Genomic DNA, 26952 nt, shown 5'->3' with positions numbered 1-26952 from the left:
CCCATTCTTCCAAGCAGTCCTTTTGTAGTGGTCAGCTCCGTTCAGGACATGTTTGGACATCTGAAGTCTTACCTTAGGAAGCAATTGAAAACAAGGAGTGGAGCCCCGGAGAGGAGAAAAGAATGGTGATAACCACAGGATTGCCATGGGAAGGGGAATCCTGAGAGCAAAAGAGATGGTGCACAAAGCGGGTGGTGGGATGGAAACAGACACATGTCGAAAGAGAATCAGCAAAATAAAGGGTGAAGGTGGGAGATTAAGGAAGACCAGGACCAAGATAAGGACATTGAGTTGGAAGACTTTAATGTTCCAACCACTCAAAAAGGCATTTTGGACAGAATACATGAGGATGATTCCAAACCTGAAGACTTTCACAGCGAGTCGATAGGTAGGAGATGGTGACATTGAGCAAAGCTTCTTTTTATTATTCCAGGAAAACTGGCCATGGGAGGGTGTGACATAGGTGATCAAAATATACCTTAATTTGTAAGCCTTTCTCTCTTTAAAACTTTAGGGCATGCTAATTGATTTAGTGACAATAGATGATTTGTGTAAGAAACCTGGTTTAACTTATCATTCGTATAATTGAAAACCACTTCCTTTCCTGTTTTACCTTGGGGATTGGTTTCAATTAGGGCAGAACAAAAATAAAAATAAAAATATATGCACCAGCTTACTCAACCCTTGTGATTTCATCAGAGTTAAATATAGGCAACCACATTAATTTTGTTAAAATGCCCACCACAGATATTCCAAAATAGCACTGTGGGTCAGCAAATGTCACGCACCCAGTAGCTGGGTCCTGATGTTTTGATCAAATTAAGTCTTCTCTGTCACATTGAGAGTATTACTCTAAAAACAAAGCTAAGAATTAAAGACGCAGTGATGTTTTTCACAGTGAATACTATTTTATGAGCGTTAAAAAATAGATAAAAGAACCTTAAATTCATTTTTTCTTTTGAATAATATTTTTATTACCTGGTTTTGAAGCTGAGGTACCAAGGATCTCTGGTCTCAGGTAAGTTCGAAGTAGGAAATTGGATAATGATGGAGACTTAGGCATCTCCTTTGTGGGGGCAATCCTTGTTTTTGGTTTAACTACCTCCCATTAAAGCAGGTTAAATACAACCCCTGGGTGGGGGGAAGGGGGACAGCATGGCTCAGTGGGAGAATGCGCGCTTAGCACGCACAAGGCTCTGGGTTCAATCGCCAGTACCTCCATTAAAAATAGATGAATAAATAAACCTAATTACCTACCCCCCTCAACACACACATATGGTGATCCCTGGAAAAGATGACTTTCCCTCACCTTGTTGGAGACTGTATCTTTAGTGTTTTATACTGAATTTAAGAAGCTTTCATCATGAGAACAAGGTCAGAGGAGAGAGAGTTTAAAGTCAGAAGGTTTAAGTTCTATATCTACCGTAGTTTAAGGGAGGCTTAGCTCTCTGAGCTCTGTCTGCACGTTTTGCAGCTGGGCTATGATTTCTAACTTAAGGAGAGTATGTGAAAATACTTGGCAAAATGCAGACCGTCCCGTAGGTGTCGGATACCCTTGCGGTGAGAGCTGTGGGAAGCTTGGGGTGGGGGTGTCGGCGGTGACGAGCCCCCACTTCTTGAGACAGAGCCGAGTGGTGACAGCAGCACTTTGATTTCTCATCATGGCAGGAAGTCCAGCCTCTGTCGCCTAATGAGAGTGTTATCCCTCTAGTCTCCAGGTCAGGTCGCCGACTTCTTCCTTTGAAACTTGCCTGCAATCGTGTCGCTTTTCAGAACATGCTGGGTCAAACTTTACCCCTTAAGAAACAAAATAATTGATTGCAGGCACCAGGACCAAAGCAATTTTCAGTAACTTGGTTTATTAGCGCTGACACTTGGGGGAACCGAGGGCTTGCTTAGCAAAGGGGCAGGGAATTGGGCTACAGAAGCTGTTTTTGCCTCTCTTTTCCCAGCCCGCTGATATGGCTTGAATTAGAAGTTAGCGACATTTGCTAAAATAAAATACAACCTGAACTCTGGGGAATCGCTTCACATCCGACTTCTCTGACCTCCGATATCCTTCCCGTTGCCTCTGGGCCTTGTTAGAGCGAGGGCTGTTTTTCAGTTTCTGTGTAAGCAATGGAAGCAGACACTTCTAAAAATCACCCAGTGAAAGCACACGTTGTATGAAAGGAACAATTATTTGAGGGCTGTTGACCTTACCAGCATTGGGCAAGCGTTTGGCGTCTTGAGAGTGTGCTTTGATACTGAAGAGCTGTTCTGGAAATGTCACCACGTCATTACGCTGTCACTTGCTCTCCAATACACAACAGTAATGCATTGTTTTTAATCTTACTTGGAGCCATCTGAATGTGGCTTTCGTTTTAGGAAACAAAATAAATTTCAGGAAGGACACATATGGTTCTTAAATAACTTCTACATTTATGTGGAGCCCAGATAATGTTTTATCACACGAATAGGGGCTAGAAGGAATCAGAAAAATGACCATTTCAGCCTCTCCTTTCTACAAACAAGAAAACTAAGGCTCCCAGAACTTTAAGGGGCTTCCTCAAGGTCACACACGTAGTTGGGACAAAGCTGGGACCGGAATCCAGGTCATCCATCTCTGATTGCCCTGCCTCTGCCTTTCCAGCAAGCTGTGTAGGTCGTATTAATTTAATATTAATTGTGGAAACAATGTGATATATCATTAAAGTCAGACCCCCCTTTTAGGATGTTGGCTAAACTACTTACAGAACTGTAAAATTTGGATCATTCTAATTCACTTTTCTGATGTCACATTAGAAGACCTGTTTCAAATCATGTGAACATTGGTGCTGGGATTTCTCAGGTGAACGGTGGTGAAACAGACGAAATGTTCAGGGTCTTACTCGTCCATCAGTCAAAGCCAAAGACACAGTGTGTTCTGACATGTTTTTATGTGCGTTCTCATTTACATAAACCAAGGCCCACAATCAGCTTCCTGCCTCGTTGGAAATAATGGTAAATTTTGTGATGCACATCTGGGGAACAAAAAACTCAAAAACCAAAAACCTTGAACACTTTTTCTGTAAATGAACTGAGGTTAAGGATTTTTGCTTCTTTTTCCTTTCAGACTAATTGTACTTTTGTGCATAAAAAAGCAAAAAGGAAGGGAGGTTTGGGCATTTGGGAAAGAATTTGCATGAACAGAAAAAATAAAATCAACCTCCTAAAACTTTAAGTTTCATGTAATTTTTCTCACTGTCTCTATTTTATTAGCTCCATCTCTCTCCTCAGTTTTAAGCTTTTGAAAAACAGAGATGGAACAATTTTGAATATATAAATAAGGAGATAACTGAATTTGGGTGAGATTGGAGGTTTATTTAGGTTACAGCTGGTTGACCAGAAGTAATTTTTCAGGTCGTGTGTGGTACCCCTATGTGCATGAACATATAAAAGCTGGTTAATTTTGGATGCCCTTTAGCTGACAACCTAAGGAAAATATTTAATTTTCTCCTTTTATGGTCTGGATTCAGTTCCAGTATACATGGTCTTACGCTTTGTCCTCATCCTGTGACTCCCGTGTAATAATAGCAAAGAGCTATTAATAAAATTGCTTGGAGAATGTTTAAATATCAAGAATCTTGATTAAATTTGAGCCCATCGCCTGTGTCTGTTTATTTTAATAAGAAAATAGTTTTTAAAATAAAGGATTCTTCAAGCTCTTGAATTTGTGTCTGCTCCTAGTCCAAACCAGTTTTTCTGTTTTGTGTGTGTGTGTGTGTGAAGTCCCGCCTTACAGTCCTCAGACTTATTTCATACACATGCCTGAGGCAACATTCAACAGATTATTCAAGCAGAGATAAAATAAAACTCTTTCCTTTGAAATATGCAGATAATTAAGGCAAAACCAGGCCTCTAAAGAGAGCTTTCTTCTCCCTTGACATATGTGATTCATTGTTAGTGATGTTTTGCCTAATAACTGTGGCAGAACCAGTCCAAGGGCAACTGAAGGGCGAAGTATGGAGGTCTGGGCACAGGAGAGAAGACCTTGTGAGCTGCCCGAGGGCCTCCTCTAAGGAGGGCATCTCTGTGGACAAGAAAACCACACACCCCATGAGGACATGTCCAGGGCGTGGCCCCAAGTTCAAGGACCCAGGTCCCAATCTGAGTGGTCTGCAAGGGGAATCAGCAGTCAGAGGTCTGAGCAAAGGGTGGGACACAGGGAACATACAGCCCAGAAGTTATGTTCAGGCTGCAGAACCAGGTGGAGAGTGGAAACTTACTGTACAGGATGAGTTCCAGCCAGGCACCAGGAGGGCAGCAGGGTATGAGTTGGAAACGAGAGAGCGGGGATGGCATTGCAAGATCTTGGAGGGGAAAGCAAGTACACCCAAAAATGATACCGACACGTGCATTTGGATAACAGAAGAGTTTATTGTCCTCTGCCTTGGTTGTTTTTCAGGCTTGGTTGGGAGTTCCTTCACAGAAAAAGATATTTATTCATTCATTCATGTGGTGATTATTGGCTGCCTGCTGTGTGCTGGACACTGTAACAGCAAGCAAGGCTAGCCTTTCCAGAGGTCCTCCTGGGGTGAGGATACAGGTAGACAACAGCTGTTTCCCGGGTAGCAGAGTGTGTTCTACAAAGAGAGTGCTTAAGTGAAAACACGGGAGTGGTACCTAACCCAGTCTCTCTAGCTAATACCTAAGGGATAACCAGAACTAACCAAATTTAGGAGAGAGGGTCAAGAATGAGAAGGAAGGGAAGATATGCAAAAGGCTGCGTGTATCTGGGGCCATGAATCAAGTCTGATAAATCATGTAAGTGGAAAAGTGACACTTTCTGAGCATCTTTTGAGATGCTGCTGCTTTTCCGTACAGCTGAAGGCGTGTTTCTTGAAGACCCTCATGTTCTCACATGATCTTTCTCCTCCGCTCTTCTGTTCGTTGCAGCTCCGTAAAGACTAAGTTTGCTGGTTGAATCTTTATTTACCCATTTTTTTCTTTCTAAGTTCTTAAGAGAAATATTAGCATTTATAGCTAAAGTTATCAAGAACTATAAAGGTTTGGGTTCAAAAGAAGGATGTGCTTAAAGTTAGTTGTTCTAAGTGACTGCAGTGTCTTGTTGTAGATTAAATGTGTTGACTGTTCCATTATGTCACCCTTTATTTACTTTCTTCAAGTCACCTGTCACCTTTGACTGGTTTCTTCAGACTTAACCCTTAAGGATGAGGCTTGAAGAAAAATGGTTGAGGAAGTTAGCCATCTACTTTAGAACTTTATTTTCTACTCCTGATCTTGGCTGGAAAGCACATGCTAGGACCCAGAGTCTCTGTGTCCTTGATTTTCCAGGGCATCCTTGAGAGACGTGTGCATCCTAGACAAATGGGCTGTCTTTATCGCTTACCTGAGCTTTCGTCCCAAATGCCTAGCAGGTCTCTTTCCCCGTTGAGCTGGTGAGGGCCATAGATGAAGAGCAGAGGTCCCTTTTTTCCTTCTTTTTCTTTTTTTGGGTCTTTTCTCCTTAGATGAAGACTTGATCCAAGGCAGTTTTTCTCAGACTTTAGCTGACATCAGAACCTCCTGGCCAGTTGGACACACCATGGATCTCTGGGCCCCACCCTCCCAATTGATTTTCTGATTCAGAGGATCAGGTGGGACCCAAGAGTTTGCATTTCTAATAAGTTCCAGATGATGTTTGCTGTCTGGGTACCACACTTGGAGAACAGCTGATTGAAGGCAAGCCCATGGGACCTGCATCTTCTCTGTTGTTTGCTTTATGCTCCTGGCTTGAATCTCCAGGTGACCTGAGCTTCCACTTGGCCATCCAGATCTTATCATCAATAGCTCAAAGGGTGTTCCAGTTAAGAAGAAACTAAGGCTGATGGAGAGGTCAACTCAAGCCCCCTTTGTCTTAGTTCACATCCTGGACCCCTGGGTTCTCCAAGGACAAAGCCCCAGACTTCTGTCTTAGCTCATCAGTTAAGAACAGCATGAAACAAGATCCAAGAGAGGTAGTTATTTCTATAGCCTATCTATGACCTCCAGCTAAAACTGTACTTAATTTGCCATGTCACCATTTTGTTTCCTGTTTCTGCGGACCTTATCAGGACCCTTATTGTGGAAGTGAGAAGGGCTGAACTCAGCCCAGACATTATTATGCATGACTAACACCTACCACCTAGGGAGAAGTTGTTGTTTCTGTCCGTGACAAAACTGCACACATCCACCATATATTCTGTTAGTTCTGGTCTTAAAAACAGTGGCAAATTCTCCTACTTTTGAAAGAAGTGGAGGAAAATCCAGTCCTTCGTTCACATGTATCCCAGGTTTGACTAATTGCCTTATTTCTCAGGACTGTCGTATTTCTCAGGGCTCTTCAAGTTAACTCTGTTTATCTTAATTACTCAGCAGTAATAAAATACCTCCTGCTGTTTGCTGTACTCTCTTAGTAGAAACAGAGGTACTTTGTATCAGAAGCATAAAAGAAATAAGATGCCTTTACTTTGCAGAATTTTCATATGTTTAAAAAAAAGTCTTTCTAAAAAAAGATTTGTTATTACATGAAATCAGAGGAAAAAAAATTAAATTAAATTATATATTCCTCTCCCCAGGAAACACATACGGTGTATTTTCATATCCTGAAGGTTGATTTATCTTTCAGCCTATCAGATGAGTTTTTTAGCAGTCATGTTTGTAATTCAGTAGTACGAAAATCATTAATATGCAAATGATATATTATATTTCTGAAGGATCATAATACTGTTCAGCCAAGGTGAGGAAATGACGTCTCCGCTGACATCATACGTGGGCAGGGATCTGCTGCTCTGAACCTCTTGCCACTGAACCCTCCTTCATCAAAGATGCTCCTTAAACCTGGGCTGCTGCCTGAGTCCTTCAGAAAAGCTTAGCTGTGAGGAAGGAGGTGAATAATAAGGCACTGGCAGGTCTGAGAGCTCTAGCCATAGACAACTACTTTTAACACAGTTTCATCCAGAGGATCTTGGGGGGCTGGCCTGTGAACTCAGAAGGCATTCCAAAGGGACTGCTTGTTGCAGGCAGGCAGCCAACATTCAAACAATCTTTTGAAGCAAGTAAGTTCTTTTCTTGGGAAATGTACACTTCATTGTATTCCGGTTTCCTTGAAAACTGGTCTTTACAGACTGAATTATCTGTTAATAGTTATTCATTATCTTCAAATTAAGCTGATCCTCAATATCCCAGCTAGTCAAGCATCTTTTAGACATGTTTTATAAAATCCTGACATAATGAAGCCTGTAATAGGATCATAAGTATCACCTAATAAATTTATAAAGGCAATTCATTTTAATATTTTTATTCGTCTACTTTGTAGTTATTAAATTTTAAGAAAGTTACATTTGCCTCCTAAGTATGAATCAATCAACATTAAGTTGAGGCAGGAGAGGTAAAAACAAAGAGCAGATGTTTGTGGTTTTTCTTTTATCCCTATTCAATTTGTATTTTTTTATAAGCTCCAGGAAATTATTTTGGATCAAGTGGTGCTTTATTGATAAATCAATATATTTATATATTCATCATGAATGTGATAGATGTATCATGGCAAAGGTCTTAGGTTACTTGTAGTTCAGGATTCGTTAAAGACAAAATCCAGCACCACCATAATCTGTTTTATTTCTAGATATAAGTATCATAGAGCTTTTAGAGTTAATCCCCAAGTTTTGGTCGGTATTTCTAAGTAAGTCCTCCCTAAGAATCAGTTATAACCGGGATGTGTGAGGGCTTCTGATGTACAGTCAGGAGCCCTTCTGAATCTTGAAAGGAGAAAGAGAACATTTTACAGCTTTATTTCTTAGTCTCTTCCTGCTATTTGTTCTTCCCAGGAATTCTGGTGGAAAACGGCACATTATTTAAAAAGTGATTTACATTTTTTAAAGATAAGATTTTTAATGGCATCTTCTCTTCACTTTAGAGAACATTTTTTCCTGATTATTAAATTGTAGTCAAAGTCAATATTTTAAGATGCAGAAAGTATTAAAGAAAATAAAAATCACGTAAAATTCTGTCAACCGAGATGTAACTTGCGGCTTGTATTTTGGTGTATATTTTCCTTTTCTTTTTTTTCTATTAAAAAAATGTGTGTGTGTGTGTCTGTGTGTGTGTCTGTGTGTGAGCAATAGCTATATAGCATAGAAGTTTGGGTTGTATTTGCATACAATTTTGTAACCGGCTTTTCAACTTTCTTAATAATATGTTGAGAGCATTTGTGCTTGCTTGACAAGAGTTGTGAATATTTTTAGAAACTCTTCTAAATTTGCTGTTGTTCAGCAAATAACTATTCATTGAAAGCATTATTTTTAATGGGTGCAGAATATTTAAATACTGTAGTATATTTAACTGATTGCTTAGTGATTTTTTTTTTGTAAAGATTTTTTTTTTGTAAAGATTTTTTTTTTCTCCCATAAGCAGCACAACAGTGAGGAAGTATCTCTGTGCATAGATTTTGTATACATGCTCAAGGCGATAGAAATGTGTTGCAAAACTCTTTTCCCCCAAACTGTGCAAGAATGCCATTACCCTCCACCCTCAACAACATCGCCTGTTATTGTCCTAGTCCTGCACCCTTTATATGCTTTTTGAAAAGGTTGTTTAATGGCTTGAATGAAAATGGAGTTATTTTTAGCAAGTGGGGAAATTATCGTTAATGATGCAATATATCAGTGTCAAATTCAATTCTTACTTGAAGTAAAGCCATTTATTTAACGGGTCTGGATGATCTGAGGTAGCTGTCCATCTGGTTGTAGAAATGCAGGGATACCGCATTTAAAGATTGAAGACCAAGATATTGAAATGTGCTTGACAGGGTCAACTCATTGGCTTTTCACCAGTGGAATTTTTATCCCAACCCTCTGTGTTCTGGAAAACAACCTTGATTATTCTCAACATGAGGTCATCTAAGGCCATGGGTTATTTGGTTTAACGGGATTTGTATAGTTGATTAGGGAAGGGATTAATTCTTTATGGAACTTTTTTGTTGGAAGGTTGAACGTAAAAGATAAAAGTTTCACTTAAGTAAATCCCTAACTGAGCCGTGGTGCATTTTTGTTTACTTGAAAGCTGTTTGTTATCAAGTGGAAGCAAATGCTGTTTCAAACAGATTCATTGTTCGCAAATAGAAACAGAAAATGGAGACTGTCTTCGGTGGCTTGGGGGAAGCAGCAGGTTTATCTCAAGTTTCTATTTATTGCTGAGATGCAAAATTGTTAAAAGGCACTTGGATCCAGCAGAAAGATACATTATAGAAATACCTTTACTTTTCAAAGGGGCTTTGGAATAGAAGGACAGGGGTTCTCTAAATTCATTTCTAGATGACACCCTCTCCTCCTTTTTTTCCTGCCTTGTCTTTGATTCAGTTGAACAGATGCATCAAATGTCCATTCCTTCAAGGCACAGCTGCCCCTTCTCCTTTTCAGATTGATCTGGCAACTTGATAGGCGTTTTAGGAAAGATGCCTGGCTTCAGTCAGCTCACTGTATTTGTTTCCTTGGGCCGCTGTTAAAAATAATTACCACTAGTGGCTGAACACAACAGAGATTTATTCTCCCACAATTCTGGAGGCCAGAAGTCTGAAATCCAGGTGTCTGCAGGACCTTGCTCCCTCCAGGCTGGAGGAGAGAGTCTGTTCTTTACCTCTTCCAGCTTTTGGTGACTGCCAGCTCTCCTTGACTTGTGGCCGCATCACTCCAATCTCTGCCTCCATGGTCCTATTGCCTCCTCTTCCATCTGTGACAAATCTCCCTCTCTCTTCCTTTTATAAGGACGCTTGTGATAGCATTTAGGGCCCCCTGGAAAGAGCCGAGATAACCTCTCCATCTCAAGATCCTTAACATAATCACATCTGCGAAGTCCTTTTGTGCAGTATAAGGTAACGTGTACAGCTTTCAGAGATTAGGATATAGGTATCTTGCAGGGGGGCATTATTCAGCCTACCACACCCAGGACTTGAAATATACTTGATTTCGTGTATTACCCCCCGTCTACTCTCTACCAGAACTGGAGGCATAGGTTCGGAAACAAGAAATTATTTGCCAAAGTTTTGACCCAACCGGCCTAGGGGAACAGAGTTGGCTGCATAATCAAGACAGCATACCTGGGATAGGTGGTGTGGTGAGTGTTGAAGACCACCTTCCAGGTCTAGCCGGGGAGACCAGACAGCAGATCCAAAGATGCAGGGCAGAGCAGGCCAGCAAACAGAGAGGTGCCCTTCCTTGGTTTGCCCCCACTGCATGAGTGAGCGGGTGGGAGGCCATCTTCATGGGTGATGTGTGTATCCTGCTTGAGTATTTGGTTTCCCACAGCCTCCCTGAGCGCCCTTGTGCCCTCCCCACCGCTGCTTTCAGTATCTCATCATCTTCTTTAGAAGGGGCTTTTTGCCCCATGCCTGGAAACAAGGTCTTCTACGGACTCCCCTTCTCTCTTGTCCCCTCCCTGCCAAGCTCTGCGCTCCAGGGAGTTTGTCCTCTGCAGCCAGTGTAACAGCTAATCCACTCCAGTTACGTAAGGATTTAGAAACAATGAGACTTTTTAAAAGCACGCTGGCTTCCTTCCAGGAGCTGCTCAAGGTGTTTTCTCTGGCAAAGGTACCGAGTTATATATCCATTCTTTGTGTAAATTCTCCTTCACTTCCCGTGTCCCTTACGAAGGACCTTTCCTGTGGGCTCTGTGTGGTGAGGTTCTTCCAGGAGGTGGAGAAGGCAGTTGATCCTTGAAGTATCTAGTGAGAGAGACCTTGGAAGGCAAGCCAGAGAACCTGAGAAGAGGGACCTTTGGTGTGACGCAGGGAAAGCGCTGTGGTTTTTTTTAGTTTTTGTTTTTTTCATCAGTTCGCTGTGGGCGGGGCTTTGAGATCATGGCAAAAAAGGACATAGTTATAGAGTGGCCAGTTCCCTGCTCTGTGCCCTTTAAAAGAAGTATCTGTTTGTCCCTTTAACTTTCTCTGGAGTCTGTTGGACTGTTGGCATATACCTCCATTTGTTCCCATTTTAAAATCAATTACCTGCATCAAACTGCTATTAAACACGATTGGCTGGGTCAGTGTTTTCTAGTCTAGGTCATCATCTCAGCTACATAAAATAAGCCGGGCACGGCCCCTAATGCCAGGCCCCAGGAATTATTTAAGAGACAATTCAAGGAACTGCCCCCAGCCCAACTCCACTTAAAACTGGGAAAATTCGGGGTATTCCAATGTCATTTTCCAAAAATGCCTCTTACCTTGTTCAGAAGCCCAAGCTCTGAAAAAGGAAGCAGTGGCATAAACTCCCAACTCCACTGCAAACCTCTTAGCGATTAAGGTCAAAATTACCCTCCTCTTTGCATCAGCCTTCATCCCCAAAGTCCTTCACGTCATGAGACCATTATGATGAAATTAGTAACCAAGGTAGACATGAATATTTCAGTAGGAAGAGCAGTAGTGAAATGTGAGAAACACCGTGTGCTGAGAACTTCTGTTGTGTGTCCTTTTACTGAAAAGATCCTGGGAGAAAACAGTTGAGTCAACGACAGATGATGCAAGTTGATACGAGCTGTCTTTTCATTTTCATTTGTGGTCTGAGCATTTCATATCAACAGCCCCTTGTTGCTCTTCCCTCTAAAATAAAACCAAAGGGAAAACTGTAAAGGGGTGGTTGACAGGAGTGGGAAGATCACAGAACACAGAAAGGTCTGCGGAGGAGAGAGTTTCACTCACCAGGGAGGCCATGTTGTTTTTTCATCTGTTTTTAATGCGAACGGCTTGGGTCCCTGTTGCTGATTAATCTTATTATAGATCACCAAATAACACGTCCGCGACAGCCTGAGGGGTTCTGCAGGTCTGCTTTTCTCTGCAGATCTGTTTTACAGCATAGAAGGCACGAATGCACATCAACGCACTAGACGCTTGCTTGGACGCCGCCTTGGGCAAAGGGGCTGTGTGTGGACACTGAGCAATGGGCGTGGAAAGACACAAAGACAGACAGACCGGGAGGCACAGAGAGGCAGAGAGAGAGAGGAGGAGTGGCCCATCAGAGTCAAGATGGGAGACAGAAGCATGGACCAGCCTACTCATGGATGGACTGGGAAAGGGCACCTTTTTCCTCTCCCACTGTACATGGCTGGCTTGTCTACCTCGGCTTTCCATGGGGGGCTTGGGTGTGGATGAGCTGAGGGCTGCTCTCCACCTCACAGGGGCTGGTTAGAGCACCCTTCGCGCTGTCCTCAGTTTTTAGCCTGGTCGGTAATGGCTAAGGTTCCTCCTGTGAGCAGCAGTGGTTGCCTTTGTGAAGAAGCCACCTTAAAACATAACCTCATGTGCTCTTTGTCTGCTTTAAATCATTTAGGACTAAAGAATAATGCATCTGCCTGTCTGTATGTTTTCTTTTCTTTTTCTTTTCCTTTTTGAATTTTGCATTCTTCTGTATTTACATAAGCAGCACATGAATGCAGGAATATAGTCCTCTAAGAAAAAAGACCAGCACAGAGGTAATACTCAAGATACCTTGATTTTCAGCCCCAAGCTTTGTTCCATCCCCAGAAGTAAGCAGAGTCATAAATTTACAAGGTTCTTTCCAAACTTGTTCATAATTTATTTGTATACACCTGTGTATGCCTAGAAAAATACATAGTTTTGTCTTGTGTGTGTGTGTGTGTATGTATTTTCCCATACACACTACTACACTGCTCATGTCATTCTACAGTATTTAGGTAAATCCTGTGTATTTAGGTAAATGGTGTCACATTTTTCATATTTCGTATCATTGCATGGATTTCTGGGAAAACTTGGTTTTCATTTAGTGGTGGCTGTTAGAGACTTTCCCCTTTTGGGTTCCCATCATCTTGTAATGTGCACTGGACTTTTCTCCTTAGTGAATCACATTGATTTGTTCTCAGTGTTGAAACATCCCGAACTCTTCTTTCAGTGACTTTCTGGAATAGATTGGTTTATATTTTACTGGAGGTTTTTCTCCGTGAGAATGAGCTCTGGTGATGGTTGGTTTGTTTCTTAACCCCTTTGTGTCATCATTGTCAGGGTTTGTTAAGGCACTTGTGAAATGAGTCTGGTGGTAGCTTTACCTTTTTTTTTTCAATGTCCTAGAAAAATGTATGTACACAGGATTCACCTCTTCCTTGAAGATTTGCTAGAACTCACATGTAAAACCGTCTGGGCCTAATCTTTTAACTATTCAGTTTCTTTCAGGGTCACTGCTCTGTTTAAGTGTTCTGCTGGTTTGCTCAGCCAAATTTATTTTACTTTGAAAAACAGCTACTTTGTTCATGCTTTCAAATACTTTTGGTTTAAGTTCTACATGGTATCTCTTTGTATTTACACTCAGCCTTTCATTATGGACCTTGTTGAGTTTGTGCCTCCTCCTCACCCTCCTTCCTGCCCCATCTCTGTCTCTCTCCCCAACACCTGCCACATTTTATTTAATATATGAATATTCAGAAAACAAGTAACTTACTGATCATTGTTTTACTTTTTCTGTGCTTCATATTACATGTCTAAGTTTTGATCTTTCATTTCTAAGAGGTTTATAATTTCTGCTTTGACTATTCTGCTTAACTCAAGAATTATTTAGAAATGTGTGTATGTTTATGTTTAATTCCTATGTGTGTAGATTTTCTGTATTCTCTGTCTTTTAATTTGGCTTAGCTGTGGTCAGTGAGCATACCACTGTAATACCTTTTGAAACATGCTAAGATTTTTCTCTATGGTCTAATCATGATTAGATTGTGAGACTGTTCTATGTGTATGGGGTAGCTGGGTTACCCAGAGAGAATGAAGAAAAGATATAGATGGGGGAGTCTAAACTCATTAAGTAATGTATTTAAATTATGTTGACTTGAATCTTTTCAACTGTTTTGGTTAAATTAATAAGTGTAATATTCAAATGCCCAATATTCTTACTTTTTGTCCTCTTGTTCCATTAATTTCTGAGAATCTTTGTCTCCTAATACATTTGTGACTTTGCCAGTTACTCTCTGTATTTTATCAGTTTTTCAGGATATGTTTTGATGCTGTGTGGTCACATGCTTAAATGTTAATGACTGCTGAAGGCTTAAGCCAAAGTCAGGTTCTGTTTGTCCTGTTAACTTTGTTTCCTTGGGTGTAAGTTCTTCAATGTATTGTGTTTTGTGTCTGACTTTTGTGTTCTTGGCATTGCTCAGATATTTGGTGATTTTCACATAAGGTGCCCTGCTCACAGCTATTTCATTCACCCCGTGGTGTGTGATGCTAAGAAGGGTGGGTAAAAGGAACACCCAGTTCTTCGTAGGTGCCGGCAGCCACCCTGAACAGTATCAGTCTCTCTTTAATGTCATACTCACTGCCTGGGCTAGAAAACAGGCATTCTGTTGTTCCCTGCATGGCCCAAGTAAGGGGGAGGTGAGAGAGGGCTAAAGAGAGGACCAAGAGCCATGAAAAATTCCAACCACTCCCAGTCAATTCTATAGCCCATCACCTATGGATTCTCCCTGCCCAGAGTTCACCTTGTCGTGGAGACTGATAGAACCACTGGCTCTTTGCAGCCGGTCTCTCCTAGATACAGGTTTAGGTGTGTGGTTTCTTTCTTTTACCTAATGACATCAGGTTTTATATTTATATTTTTATTTATTTTTATATTTATATTTATTTATTTGTATTTACTTATATTTATATTTATTTTTATATAAATACAAATTTATATTTATATTTTTTATATACATACATATATATAATTATTTTATAGGATTTGAAGAGGAAGGGGGAAGCTTTCCAAATGATCACTTCTGTTATTTTCTTGATGATACTATTTCTCCCCATTTAGAGGCTAGGAGAAGGGAATTGGGAGTCAGATGAAAGGAAGAGGGGGGAAAAAAGACTATTTATGAACTTATTCCAAGTGTATGAAGAAACGCTTTTGCAAACACACAAATTTAAAGGGATTAACCTTTGACCGTCACTTGTTTTTTAATGGTGTGTACTAATGAGATACATATATTTTTTTCATTTTTAGGTCTTGGATAGAATCATGGCCAAACCTTATGAATTTAATTGGCAGAAGGAAGTTCCTTCCTTTTTGCAAGAAGGAGCAGTTTTTGACAGATATGAAGAGGTAAAGAAATGTTACTAGTCTTTTCTCTCAAAACTTTCTTATTAATTTTAATTACAATATGGAGCAAATAGTCTTTGACGTAAGTAAGAACATCTCTGAGATTTGTAAGTGGGAATAGATGGACAGAATCAAATTTATTAGATATAATGATAATGATACTATAATTTATGGAGTACTCTTCACGTGCCAGATACAATAATGATGATACTATAAATTATTGAGTGCTCACTGTGTGCCAGACAACTTTCTGAGCACTTCCTGCGTATTATTTGTTCAATTCCTCACAATAACCTTTTAAGGTTGTTGCATTATTATGCTCGTTTTCCAGATGAGTTTCACGGGGTAGCAGTTTTTGCTTAATGAGGTGCTTCAGGCAGACTTTCCTCATAAAACTTGCTATTTGTCGTAAATGTAATACTGATTGGACTGTGTGCAAGTCATTTGATTTGCTTGTCTGATTGATACAGACCAGTTTGACCAAAGCTTTGCACGCCTCTGCTTCTCTCCTTTATTGCTTGTGCCCTCGCAGTGTAGCAATGGCTCCAGACTTTCTATAAATCAGGGCTACCAGTCAGTTCAGAAGGTTTAGCTCATTTGCATTGTTAATGCGTTGGGTTTTTTTTTTTTTTTAGATTGTACTTGAATTTGAGGTGACTTGTGGGGAGGAGTGTGTGATGAAACTGTTGCCTCTGAGGCAAAGTAAAATGCAAAACTTGCTGAGACTTTATGTAGAGTCAGAGTTGGTTCCTTTCAAAATCAATGGAATATATGTGGCTAATGGTGGTAGCTTCCCGGGGGTTCAGATCCACAGGCCTTTTCATGAGGTCTGTGGGCTGGCATGACTCAGTAACTTGTTGACTTGTTTTTTCCAAAATGTGTATCATAATACTCTCTAGATTTATACCACAGTTGTTTTGTATAAACAAAATTGAGAAAGGCGAAGGATGGACCCAGATGTGGTCAGTATTCTTTGTACTGAGTTAAAGTATCGAGGTAACAACTATTTATATGACTGAAACTGTTGCTTCCTTGAAAGAACTAACTGCATTCTGCTATAAGAAGAAAAGAAAACAATTTCTACCACCTTGAAGTAACCACTGTGAATTGTGTGGCAGTTTTCTTCTAGTCGTTTTCTATTTGGTTTTTTTCCTCTCCCATAGTTGTGATCATAGTGCAATCTTTTGAAAATATAAATCAGAAGCTATTCTTTCTCTACTTAAAATGCTTCCATGACTCCCTATTATATGATAAAGGAAACTCATACAAGATGTTCCGTAATTTGGTTCCTGCCTAATTCTACAGCCTCATTTCCCACCAGTTTCCTACACATACTCTCTGTTTTAGACCTAATAATCCACTTAAATTCCCCCAATACACTATTCTGTTACATGCTTTGTGCAAACTGCTCCCTCTTCCTGAAATGCACTTATTCCTCTTTAACTGGTGAACTCCTATTCATCCTTCAGAACCCAGATGAGAAATCTTTACCTATTTGATATCTTCCTTCACCCATTCAATAAGAATTGGTAACTCCTTTGTGCCACCACTAATCTACCCTTGCAAATATTACACTGCAAATATTATCACAATTTATTTAATGTTTTCCTCTGTACTACTGTACTCTGAATTTCTTAAAGTCATGGATCATATTTTACTTATCTTTTTGTCTTCAGGGACTAGCAGAATGCCTACAACTGCCAAATTTACTGTAGCTATCTAGTATCAAAAGGAATTTTAGATATCATAGATTCCAGCTCAGACTAGTTTTGTTATTGTTTGGTTCATTTTCTTGACAATTGAAATGGTGAGAGGACTTGATAATCCTTGAGGTCTGTGTGATGATCTGTACTTCGATTTATTCAAAATATTAGGATGAACCATATCACAGTTTCATCCTTTAAATTAAAAATGATCAGTATCAACAATTTGATATATCATTCAAGCCTCATAGCAATTGAATACTTTTGTCCACTTTACACAGCTTGGCAAAGAAGGCCAAGGACTTGCTGAGATGCACTTCCAAGGTTTTCTCCCAGCTAAGCCAGGTCTGGCTGGGTACCAGTGCTGCCATGATGATGCCCATGGCCCTTCCTTCTGAGCTAGTGAGAGACATCTCTCCCTGTGTCTGCTAGAGTATCCCAGAAGATCGGTGGTTTTCTGAGGAACTTCCCAGGCTCTGGAATTCTATAGGATAATTAAAAAATACTTCCTGGCTGCCAGTTCCTCAGAAAAGATCATTTTGATGAGATTAAATGTAATCACTGGCTGAGTATCTCTTCTGCTGTCATATAAACAGAAAAACATTAGAGAAAAAGGTACTTTAAAAAATTATCAATTTTTTTATTATAGATATTGTTATAGCAGAATATAAAATATTAAATGATAAAAGTTTCTTCTAAGAGTACAATTTAACTTCACCTTAAAAAAGTTCATCTGTTTTTTAACTATACATACTCAGGTGAAAAAAGGCTCTTTGACTTAAACATATAATTTCAGAATTAAACTCTAGAAATGAATGCTATGGCCATCTAAAAGTTTATATTGACAAATTGCATACATTTTCAAATTACAATGAAATATTTGTACACAGAATAACCATATATACACTTCACTTACAGGGCTGATAAATAATAGTTACCCAAACTGCCTTGAGAAATGAGGCGTAATATAGATTCTAACTAAGTAGAAGATCAGTCTCAATTACAACATTTCTTTCACAACTGGTAAGAGATAATCCAAATATTTGCTGAATATAAAAAAGTCCCACGCTGCGTGGTGTGCTCTGGGAATCCCAGTGTGTTTCAGATGAGAGATGCTGACCACGAAGGAGCTCACGGCTGTGCTCACTGGTCAAGTTGGAGGAGCTCTGGTCCAAGGGAAGGGACTGCCCTCCACCCACCGGCCTCAGTGCAGCTCAGGTGGAGACCTGACTGAGTGAATGCAGCCTGGCAGCCTGGGAGGCCTGAGTGGAGGCGAGGGAACAGCTCAGCTTTAACACGAGGGCCCACTCCTGGGAGAGAGGCCATCAGGACTTGGTGCCCGGTGCCCTGGCTTGTGCGTAAAAGCCCCTTGTGATGTGCTGATTCTTGTGACCTCCTGCAGGAACTTGAGCATCTTTAGCATCTCCGCCATCTCTTCTCGTATGGACTGCAGGGGTCTCTCTCTCTCTTCAGTTCTTGGATGAGAAAACTGATTTCCTTCCTTGAGCTCAGGTTGGCCATCATCAGCTTTCTGTAGGTGGCACCGAGGCTGGATGTGTTTACCGGCTCCTTCTCTAGCCCGGCGTCCTTTACAGTTGTCTCCATCCTGGCACACTCCCGTTTAGCCACGTAAAGCCGGTCGATGAGGTGGCACTTCTCCTTGATCTGTGCAGCCAGTGTTTTTGCCAGTTGCTTTTCATGTCTTCTATTAAATAGACTTCTAACAGACTGAGTAAGTCTGAAAGTAAATAAAACACTGAGCAATAATGTGAGGATAGGCAGACTCAACACTGCCTCCCAGCGGAGGCTCTGGAACATGAGCTGAGAACACAGGCCTTTGGGCAGCAGCACCACCAGGACCTCACTCAGCTTCCTGAGGATCAGCCCAAAGCCACGCTCCACAGAGGACAGCAGCCCCTGCATGGCACTGACCCACTGAGGGCTCTGCCCAGTTACCGTGGATCCACCAGCTACAACAAGCCCCAGGGGACATCCCAACATTCCACCTGGAACCCAACAAGCAACTGACATCCTGGATTGGCCAGTTATCTGGTCAGTGTCGGGGGTTTGTCAGAGGAGAGGGTTGTAACTAAAATGTCATTTTCTCCATCATTGTCTAATGGTAATTTTTTCTTACCTCTTTCTTTTTGTCTTTACATCCATATACAATAAAAATATAGTGAAATGTGTCAATGTAAAGTTTATGATTTCACAAATCTTATAAATTCCTAACCCTCGACAGTATCCAAAAAGTCAGTGTATGAACCACATATTTGAATTACATCCATTACCACAGAATATATGCCTTCTGTCACGTTTTAATTGAAATACACACACTCCCACGACATGCATCCATCAGTTTGATGGTGGCTGAACTTGATAAAAATGACAAAAATCACAGTGTGTACTTTGATGTCTGTCTCTCTTGCTCTAAGCAATGTTTTTAGAGCTACATGTTTTTATTTGAATATGCTGTTCATTCTGTTTGTAGGGCTGAATAATATGACCTTGTAAGATTATATCACAAAATATTAATCCATTCTCTTAAAGATGGACATTTGGGTTAGTTCAAGTGTGAGTTATCATGAATAAATATTTTTGTATATGTCTGCAAGCATCTTTTTTCTAAATATCTGTTTCCATTTACCCTGTGAGGCAAATACCTGAGAGCAACTCTATTGGGTAGATATGTGCTAAATACTCCTTCATTTTGAAAGAGACTTCTTGAGGTATAATTTACATGCCATAAATTCACTCATTTAAATACAAAATTCTTTGGTTTTTGTGTGTGTAAATGTGCAGAGTTGAGTCTCCCTCACAATCCCATTTTAGAACAATTCTATCCCAGTAGAAAAAGATTTCTCAATCCACACTTTTCTTTATTGGCTTCATTTGACACAGTCAGTCTCTCATTTTCTTTGAAATGCTTCCATGATATAGATTCCAGTTCAATCCATTCTACTATTTGTATAATTGTTTCTGTTGCTGGTTTCTGTGTTTTTATGAACTGACTGGCCTTTCCTTCTGTGCCTCCACTGATGGCTTCTACTTTTCTTCCAAACCCTTTAGCATTTGTTTGACTCAGGAATTAGTTCTTTTTAATTTTTTTTTCATAGTTTACATTCGGGTTCACTCTTGATGTTTTACCTTCTATGGGTTTTGAAAAATGCATAATGACATGTAGCCACCACTATAGTATCATACAGAATAATTTCATTACCCTAAAAACCCCTTGTGCTCCATCTATTCATTCCTCCCTCCCTCTTCCCCAACCCCTGGAAACCACAGTCTTTTTATTGTTTCTGTAGCTGTGCCTTTTCCAGAATGTCATTTGGTTGGAATCATACAGTTTGTAGCTTTTTCAGACTGGCTTCTTTCATTTAGTAATATGTCTTTTAAGTTTCTTCTATGTCTTTAATGGCTTGATCTTTTTTTTTTTACTGCACATATATCTTTTAATTTATATATATGTACTGTTCATTGTTTCTAAGAATGTTTAGAGCTTTAGCTTTTTAAGCTTACATAGTTATCAAAGGAATAAAGCCAACCACAATATAAGAATTAACTCAAAAAGATACATACACCTGCTATTAAAAGCAACATTATTTGCAATTGCCAAGATATGGAAGCATCCTAAGTGCACATCAATAGTTGAATAGATAAGAGATGCAGTATATATGTGTATGTGTATATGTGTATATATGTATGTAATGGAATACAACTCACCATAAAAAAGAAGGATATTTTGCCATTTGTGGCCCTTAATTCACTTTTTTTTTCACTTCAAAAACCAGAATTTTATAACTAGCAGAAACATTTCCATTACATCAAAAACAACAAAATACCTAGAAATAAACTTAACCAGGGAGGGTACCTGTACTCTGAGAAGTGAAATGACACAAAGAAACGGAAAGATTTCTTGTGCTCTTGGACTGGAAGAATCAACACTATCAAAATGGCCACACTACCCAAAGCAACCCACAGATCCAATGCAACCTTCATCAAAATATTCACATTCCTCACAGAATTAGAACAAACAATTCCAACATTTATAAGGAACCACAAAAGACCCCGAGCAGCTAAAGCAATCTTTTGTAGGTCTCTCTCTCTCATTCTTTCTTCTTTTTGTTCTCTTTTCTTATGGTTTGATGACTAGAGAAGCTCCTTTAACATTTGTTATAAAGCTGGTTTGGTGGTGCTGAAATCTTTTAGCTTTTGTTTATCTGTGAAGCTTTTGATTTCTCCACCAAGTTTGAATGAGAGTCTTGATGGATTCTTAGTTGTAAGTTTCCCCCTTGCATCACTCTAAGTATATCATGCAACTCCCTTCTGGCCTGTAGAGTTTCTGCTGAAACATCAGCTGATACCCTTATGGGAGCTCCTTTGTATGTTATTCATTGCTTTTCTCTTGCTAATTTTAATATTTTCTCCTTATCCTCAATTGCTGTCAATTGGATGACTACGGGCCTTGGTGTGTTCCTATTTTGGTTGATCCTGTGTGGTACTATCTGCACTTCCTGGACTTGGGTGACTGTTTCCTTTCCCAAGTTGGGGAAGTTTTTGGTTATTATCTCTACAAAAATCTTCTCAGGTCCTTTCTCTCTTCTCTTTCTGGGATCCCTATAATGTGAATATTAGAGTGCTTCATGTTGTCCCAGAGTTCTCTTAAACTATCCTCATTCCTTTTTATTCTATTTTCTTTTTTCTGTTCTAGTGATTTCCAGTAATCCATCTTCTAGCTCACTGATCCGTTCTTCTGCCTCATTTAGTCTATTCTTGGTTCCTTCCAATGTATTGTTCATTTCAGTGATTTTATTCAACTTTGTTTGGGTGTTCTTTATATTTTCCAACTCTGCTAAAAACTTCACTCTGTGCATCTATACTCCTCTTAAGTTCTCTTAACATCTTCACTATCATTACTTTAAATTCTTTCTCAGATAAATTACCTGTCATCACTTATTTCTTCTTCTGGGATATTTCTTCTTCTGAGATAAAATCTTGTGCCTTAGCCTGGGAGATATCCCTTTGCCACTTCATATCATCAATCTTTCTGTGTGTTTGTGGATTCCTCCCACAGGCTTTGGGATTATTGTTTCCTTATTTCTAGTATCTGCCCCTGGTGTATGAGGCTGGACTAGAGGCTTATACAGGTTTCCTGGCAGGAGGAGCCGGTGCCTGCCCACTGCTGGTTGAAGCTTGGTCCTGGATCTCTGGTGGGTAGGGCTGTGTCTAGAAGCCTTTGTGGCTCAGGAAGTCTGCTGATGGGTGGGGCTGGGTCTTGGAGCTGGTGATCCAATCAAGATGTCAGCCTCCAGGAAAGCTCATGTAGATTAACACTCCTGGAATGTCCACCACCAGCTTTTATGTCCCCTGAGTGAGCCGCAGCCATCCCCCATGTCCCCAGGAGACCCTCCAAATCTAGCAGGCAGGTCTGGCCCAGGTTCCGATGAAATCACTGCCTCTGTCCTTGGACCTGGTGCACGTGAGTTTCCATGTACGCTTCTCAAGCAAATGGAGTCTTCGTTTCCCCCAGTCCTGTGAGGCTCCCAGAGCCAAGCCCCCTGGCCTTCAAAACCAGATGTCCTGGGGTCTCCTTTTCTTCCCAATGCCGGGGCCTGAGCTGGGGAGCCTGACGTGGGGCTTAGAGCTCTCACTCCTGTGGGAAGGCCTCTGCGACTTAACAAATCTTCAGCTTGTGGGTCGCCCACCCTGGGGGCTATGGAGCCCAATTATATCACGAGCATGCTCCCCCTGTGTCCTGCTGTGGTTCCCTCTTTATGTTTCCAGTTGCAGAAGATCTTTTTTTGCTAGGTTCCAGTCTTTTTTCGATGGTTGTTTAGCATTCACTTGTTTCATTGTAGTTGCAAGGAGAAGCAAGCTCGTGGTCCTACCACTCTGCCATCTTGACTGGATATCTCAAAAAAGTACTTCTTTAATAAAGCGAAATGTGATTTGATGAACTGGAAGTTTATCATCATGCAATCGCTTTTAGTTCTCATGGTGGCTTTCTTTGGTTATTAATCATTGCATCTCACATTTGGAAACTACAGATGATCTGTGCTTTTAAAGGCATTTTCTTTTCTTCCAGTTTCCTCTGAAAATGAGAGATAAAGCTGAAAAGAAAGAAGTCTTAACAAGTGTTAAATACAGTCTTGCTAAGCTTTCAACTTTCTCAAGTGCTATTTTACTAGGATGATAAACAAAAAAAATTTAGCTTCATAAAATAAATGTTGTCTCTTCATAAAATGTATCAAACCAGCATTGACCTTAAATATAAGTTATTTCCCCAGCAGAAATGGGTTTATACAGGAATAGAAGAAGCACTGCAGGTTGGGACAAGCAAACAAAAGCCACAGAGAAGTGCAGGAGACAAAGGAGGGGAGCGGAACTGTATAGAGAAAAAGGAGGAAGTCGGGAGGGGTTGTTCTGAACCAAAATCCCCTGGAGAAAAGAGAGAGCTCAGGGAGATGGCGGTTACTCAGGGGCTGAGCTGCTGGGGGAGTTGGTTTCTTGTGGGAGATGCCAGGCACGTCTTTTCCTGTTGATGATTCTTCTCTTGGAGTCTGTCACTGACAGTTCTATAGGTGATGTCCAGTGGTACCTCGTGAGAGCTCCCCCTACTGGCCTCCTGACTGCATGTTAGTGAGGGCTCCCTTTATTAATGTTTAAACCAGTAAGCCAAACAGTATTTCAAACTGGACTGTGACCATTTTTCCTTATTACAATTGATCCCTGAACAACGTGGCTTGAGCTCCATGGTCCACTTTTACATGGGTTTTTTTTTCAGTAGATACAGTGCCACACGATCCACAGTTACTGAATCTGCAGACTGTAAAGTTATATTCTGGTTTTCAACTGTGCTGGGTGTGGCACCCCTAAAATCCCCCAGCGGTATTTCCCTATCCCGTAAAATTTAGTTCTTTGGAACCACAGCCATTAAAATATTCAAGGCAACAAAATATAAGCAGGAAAAGTTCTGTTTCTACAGTTTGTTTTTGCATGAATAACAGTGAGAAGTGACAGCTGACAGCAAGTGGGAGGAACAGGAGTTAGAAAAAGCACAACTGGATCATCTCAAACATGTCACAGCAAAGGGACCATTTGTGAAGGGGCGTAAACGCACCATATGGCAACTAACGGTATCACGATGGCCTGAAGGATCAGGTAAACATTGAATTGTGTTCCCCAGATTGGTTTAAACAAGGCAGGGAAGTGTTTTAAGCAGTGGGTGAGTGCTCACTAGGTCAGGAAAAAAAAATGTTTAGCCACTGTTTAAATAGTATATATTATTTCGTCAATAACTGTAAGCAGTGCAACTGTATTTAAGCACTGCTTTATTCTGTCTGCGTTGCTGAGGGATTTCTTTTGAGGTGGTCCCAAATTTCCAAAACTGCAAAGAGGGGCAGCTGCATGGTAGCCTCACTGTATTCTCATGCCACTTTGAAAGCTGCTTTTATCTTACTTTACTTGACTTTTAAGTTACTTCAATGCAAAATATATTTTGTTTCCTAAGTGATGCTTGTTGTTAAATCTTTAAAATTGAGATTTTTTTCCCCCTATGGCAGAGGAGAGAAACAGCAATGCTTTTGAAAATACATGCAGCCCCAGTGTCTCTAACTCAAATGGCCCCCAGACTTGCCTTTCATGTCCCGATTAAAGGGCTAAAGACCCCATCCCCTGGCCACTCAGGGGCCTCTGCAGTCTTTCCTAGAATTCCTAGGTGCTTACAACCTCCCTGTGATTGTTCACCTCCTCAGTGCCATCTTATGTTTCTGTTCCCAAGACTGTTCCCTGCTCTAGTTTATTTCTCCCCCTAAACTCACCATACCATCAAACCTCAGGAACAAGGATGTTGTGTGAAATAGGGTTTTATGAAAGATTTGGTGGTAGCAGAGGAGAATTACAGCACACAACTGGACACACTTTAAGATTAAACATCAGTGATCATGAGGAATAAATTTCAATAGTCAGCTGAGCCGGCGGGGGTGTCTCATACGTTGCCTATTACTTTCTTGCCCCACTCTTCCACCAAGACTTGTGTTCCTGTTTCTCTGCTTTTCCTTTTTTACATTTTTTTTTTAATGGAGTTACTGGGATTGAACCCTGGACCTCGTGCATACTGAGCATGTACTCTGCCACTGAGCTATACCCTCCCCCTCTGTTTTCTTTTTGATTTCTCTCAGAGCCCTTTTCTAATTCACTGCTTTCCTTTTTTCCACATGCCTCTTCTTGAAATTAAAAAAAAAAAACAAAAAAACGAAGGTAAACAAAAAACTCGCTCCCAAACCAAAGGAGAAAAATGGAAAATTCTAGGCCTTTCTCACCGTGAGCAGTGCGGCTCCGTCTCCACCTCAAACTCTCACATCCAGGCTGTCCTGAGACCTTCCCTTTTGCATAACCTTGAAGGGCAGCATGTGTACTTTATCCTTTGAAGGGAAAATGGTCTGTTGTCCTTCTAGACAAGTGGTCACCAGCAGAACTTCGCAGTGATGGACGTGGTCTGTATCTGGCTGCCTGTCACCCCGTGTGCTGTTCATCCCTAGAAATGTGGCTCGTGGGACTGAGGACCTGAGGTTTTAATTTGATCTTAAATAACTGGAATTAAAACTTACATAGCTGCCTGGGGCTGGTGGCTGCCTTATTGGACCGCACAGCTTTCTAGACCATCAGCTCACACTGCAGCCAGATTTTAAAATGCCATCTTGCTTCCCCAACACACAGAAAGAGCTCTCAGTTTACTTCATTGGAATCTGCAGTTTCATCGGCCGATCTCCTTAGTGGCAGCCGGAGCAGAGATTTAAATGTTTTGTAGATGACTCCCCGTCAGCCACCACCACTGTCCCCACATCCCAGATCCCAGCCTGGGATGGGCCACCCCTTCTCACCCGTGGGACTTTGTTTCTGAGTCAGGCTGGCCAGATGGAGTGCCTTTTTTTTTTTTTTTTTGGCAAAGCCTTGGTCTTTATTCCTAACCCCTCCCACCCCCACCGCACCCCCCTTCCCTACACACACACACACACACACACTCACACACACACACGAAGCCCTAGGTGCTCGCAGCTGTCGCTAGGAAAACAGAAACGGTTGTGGCAGTTGTCAACCCCAGAGGAACATCAAAGGGCAGTAGAACCTCAAGTAGGGCCAAGCGAGACAGGCCGCATTTGGCCTCCTTCCAAAGCCCTTCTGAAACCCAACTGTGGGACGCTCAGTGAAGCCAGGAAAGGCCCAGGCAGCCTACACACGCCAGGGTGCTCAGCAGTGAAACCTAGGATTTTCCAAGGGAAATTTTCAAAAAACTAAAAACACAGTCCTCATAGAAAGTCTTTTGGCTTAAAGATCGATGGCGCTTCTCAGCGAGGACACCAGCAGGATAAGAAAGCTTGTTGAGAGGAGTGCTGGAGGAAAGAAGTTTTATAGAGTCAGGCAAGAAAAGCTGAAACAAGTTTCAGCTGCCCTAGAGGGTTACTGCCCTAGAGGGCGATGAAACGGCCACCTCTGTGGTTGGTTGTCTTTGCTGCCGGACACAAATCACGAGCATCGCTTATGGAACCAAAGAGCGCTGCTCCTTACCTAGCTCGCTTCAGAGAATCTGGGCGCTGAACCACAGCAAGCAGAAAGTCCAACAGAGCTACATTCTTCTGTGGAAATAAATCGTCCTGGGGTGGGTCCCTAGACAGTGCTTCTGGATAACAGAGGGAGGATATATAGCCGTCTTTTTATCTCATTCCCAGGTTTTGGATGATTTAAACGGAGTTGTACCTGCCAAGTCAGGATATCTGGCTCAAAGTGCAGAAAGTGTAAATTGTAGCACACTGCTTGTATTTGCAGTGAAGGGGACGGAGCATCACAATGACATTAATCATGATAATATTTATAAGTCTTTCAACTTTTAGCATCAACCTTAACAGTAGACAAAATAATTATTAATGACAAAACAGGATGAAAACTCGATTAACTTTGTCAGTGCAAAGTCAGGGTGCAGACAGGTGCTGGAAAGTAGAACTGGAGGGAGACCCAGAGGAAGAACCAGGGGCTTAATATTCTCAGTGGGAGGTAATGTTGATACTTAGTTGGTGGTGCATGAAGTGGAAGCTTGTGTCTATGACTTAAAGCCAATCGCAAAAGCAAAAGCATATAATTGCAAATTTGGAAGGGGGTGGAGACAAAGTAGGGAAGGGAGG

General features: G+C 41.1%; 1 protein-coding gene across 1 annotated transcript in view; it reads left to right on the top strand.

The window, feature by feature from the left end:
- PLCB4 (phospholipase C beta 4) overlaps positions 1 to 26952 on the top strand; it is a 388618-nt gene that overhangs the window by 209320 nt on the left and 152346 nt on the right. Inside the window, exon 2 of the mRNA XM_072943829.1 lies at positions 14973 to 15071. Coding sequence (XP_072799930.1) covers positions 14988 to 15071 — 84 coding nt within the window. The 5' untranslated portion in view covers positions 14973 to 14987. The remainder of the gene's footprint in view (positions 1 to 14972; positions 15072 to 26952) is intronic.

This window comes from Vicugna pacos, chromosome 19, assembly GCF_048564905.1.
Source record: "Vicugna pacos chromosome 19, VicPac4, whole genome shotgun sequence".
Lineage (NCBI taxonomy): Eukaryota > Metazoa > Chordata > Mammalia > Artiodactyla > Camelidae > Vicugna > Vicugna pacos.
The sequence above is the reverse complement of the archived record's forward strand: the minus strand, read 5'-3'. Positions and strand labels throughout refer to the sequence as shown.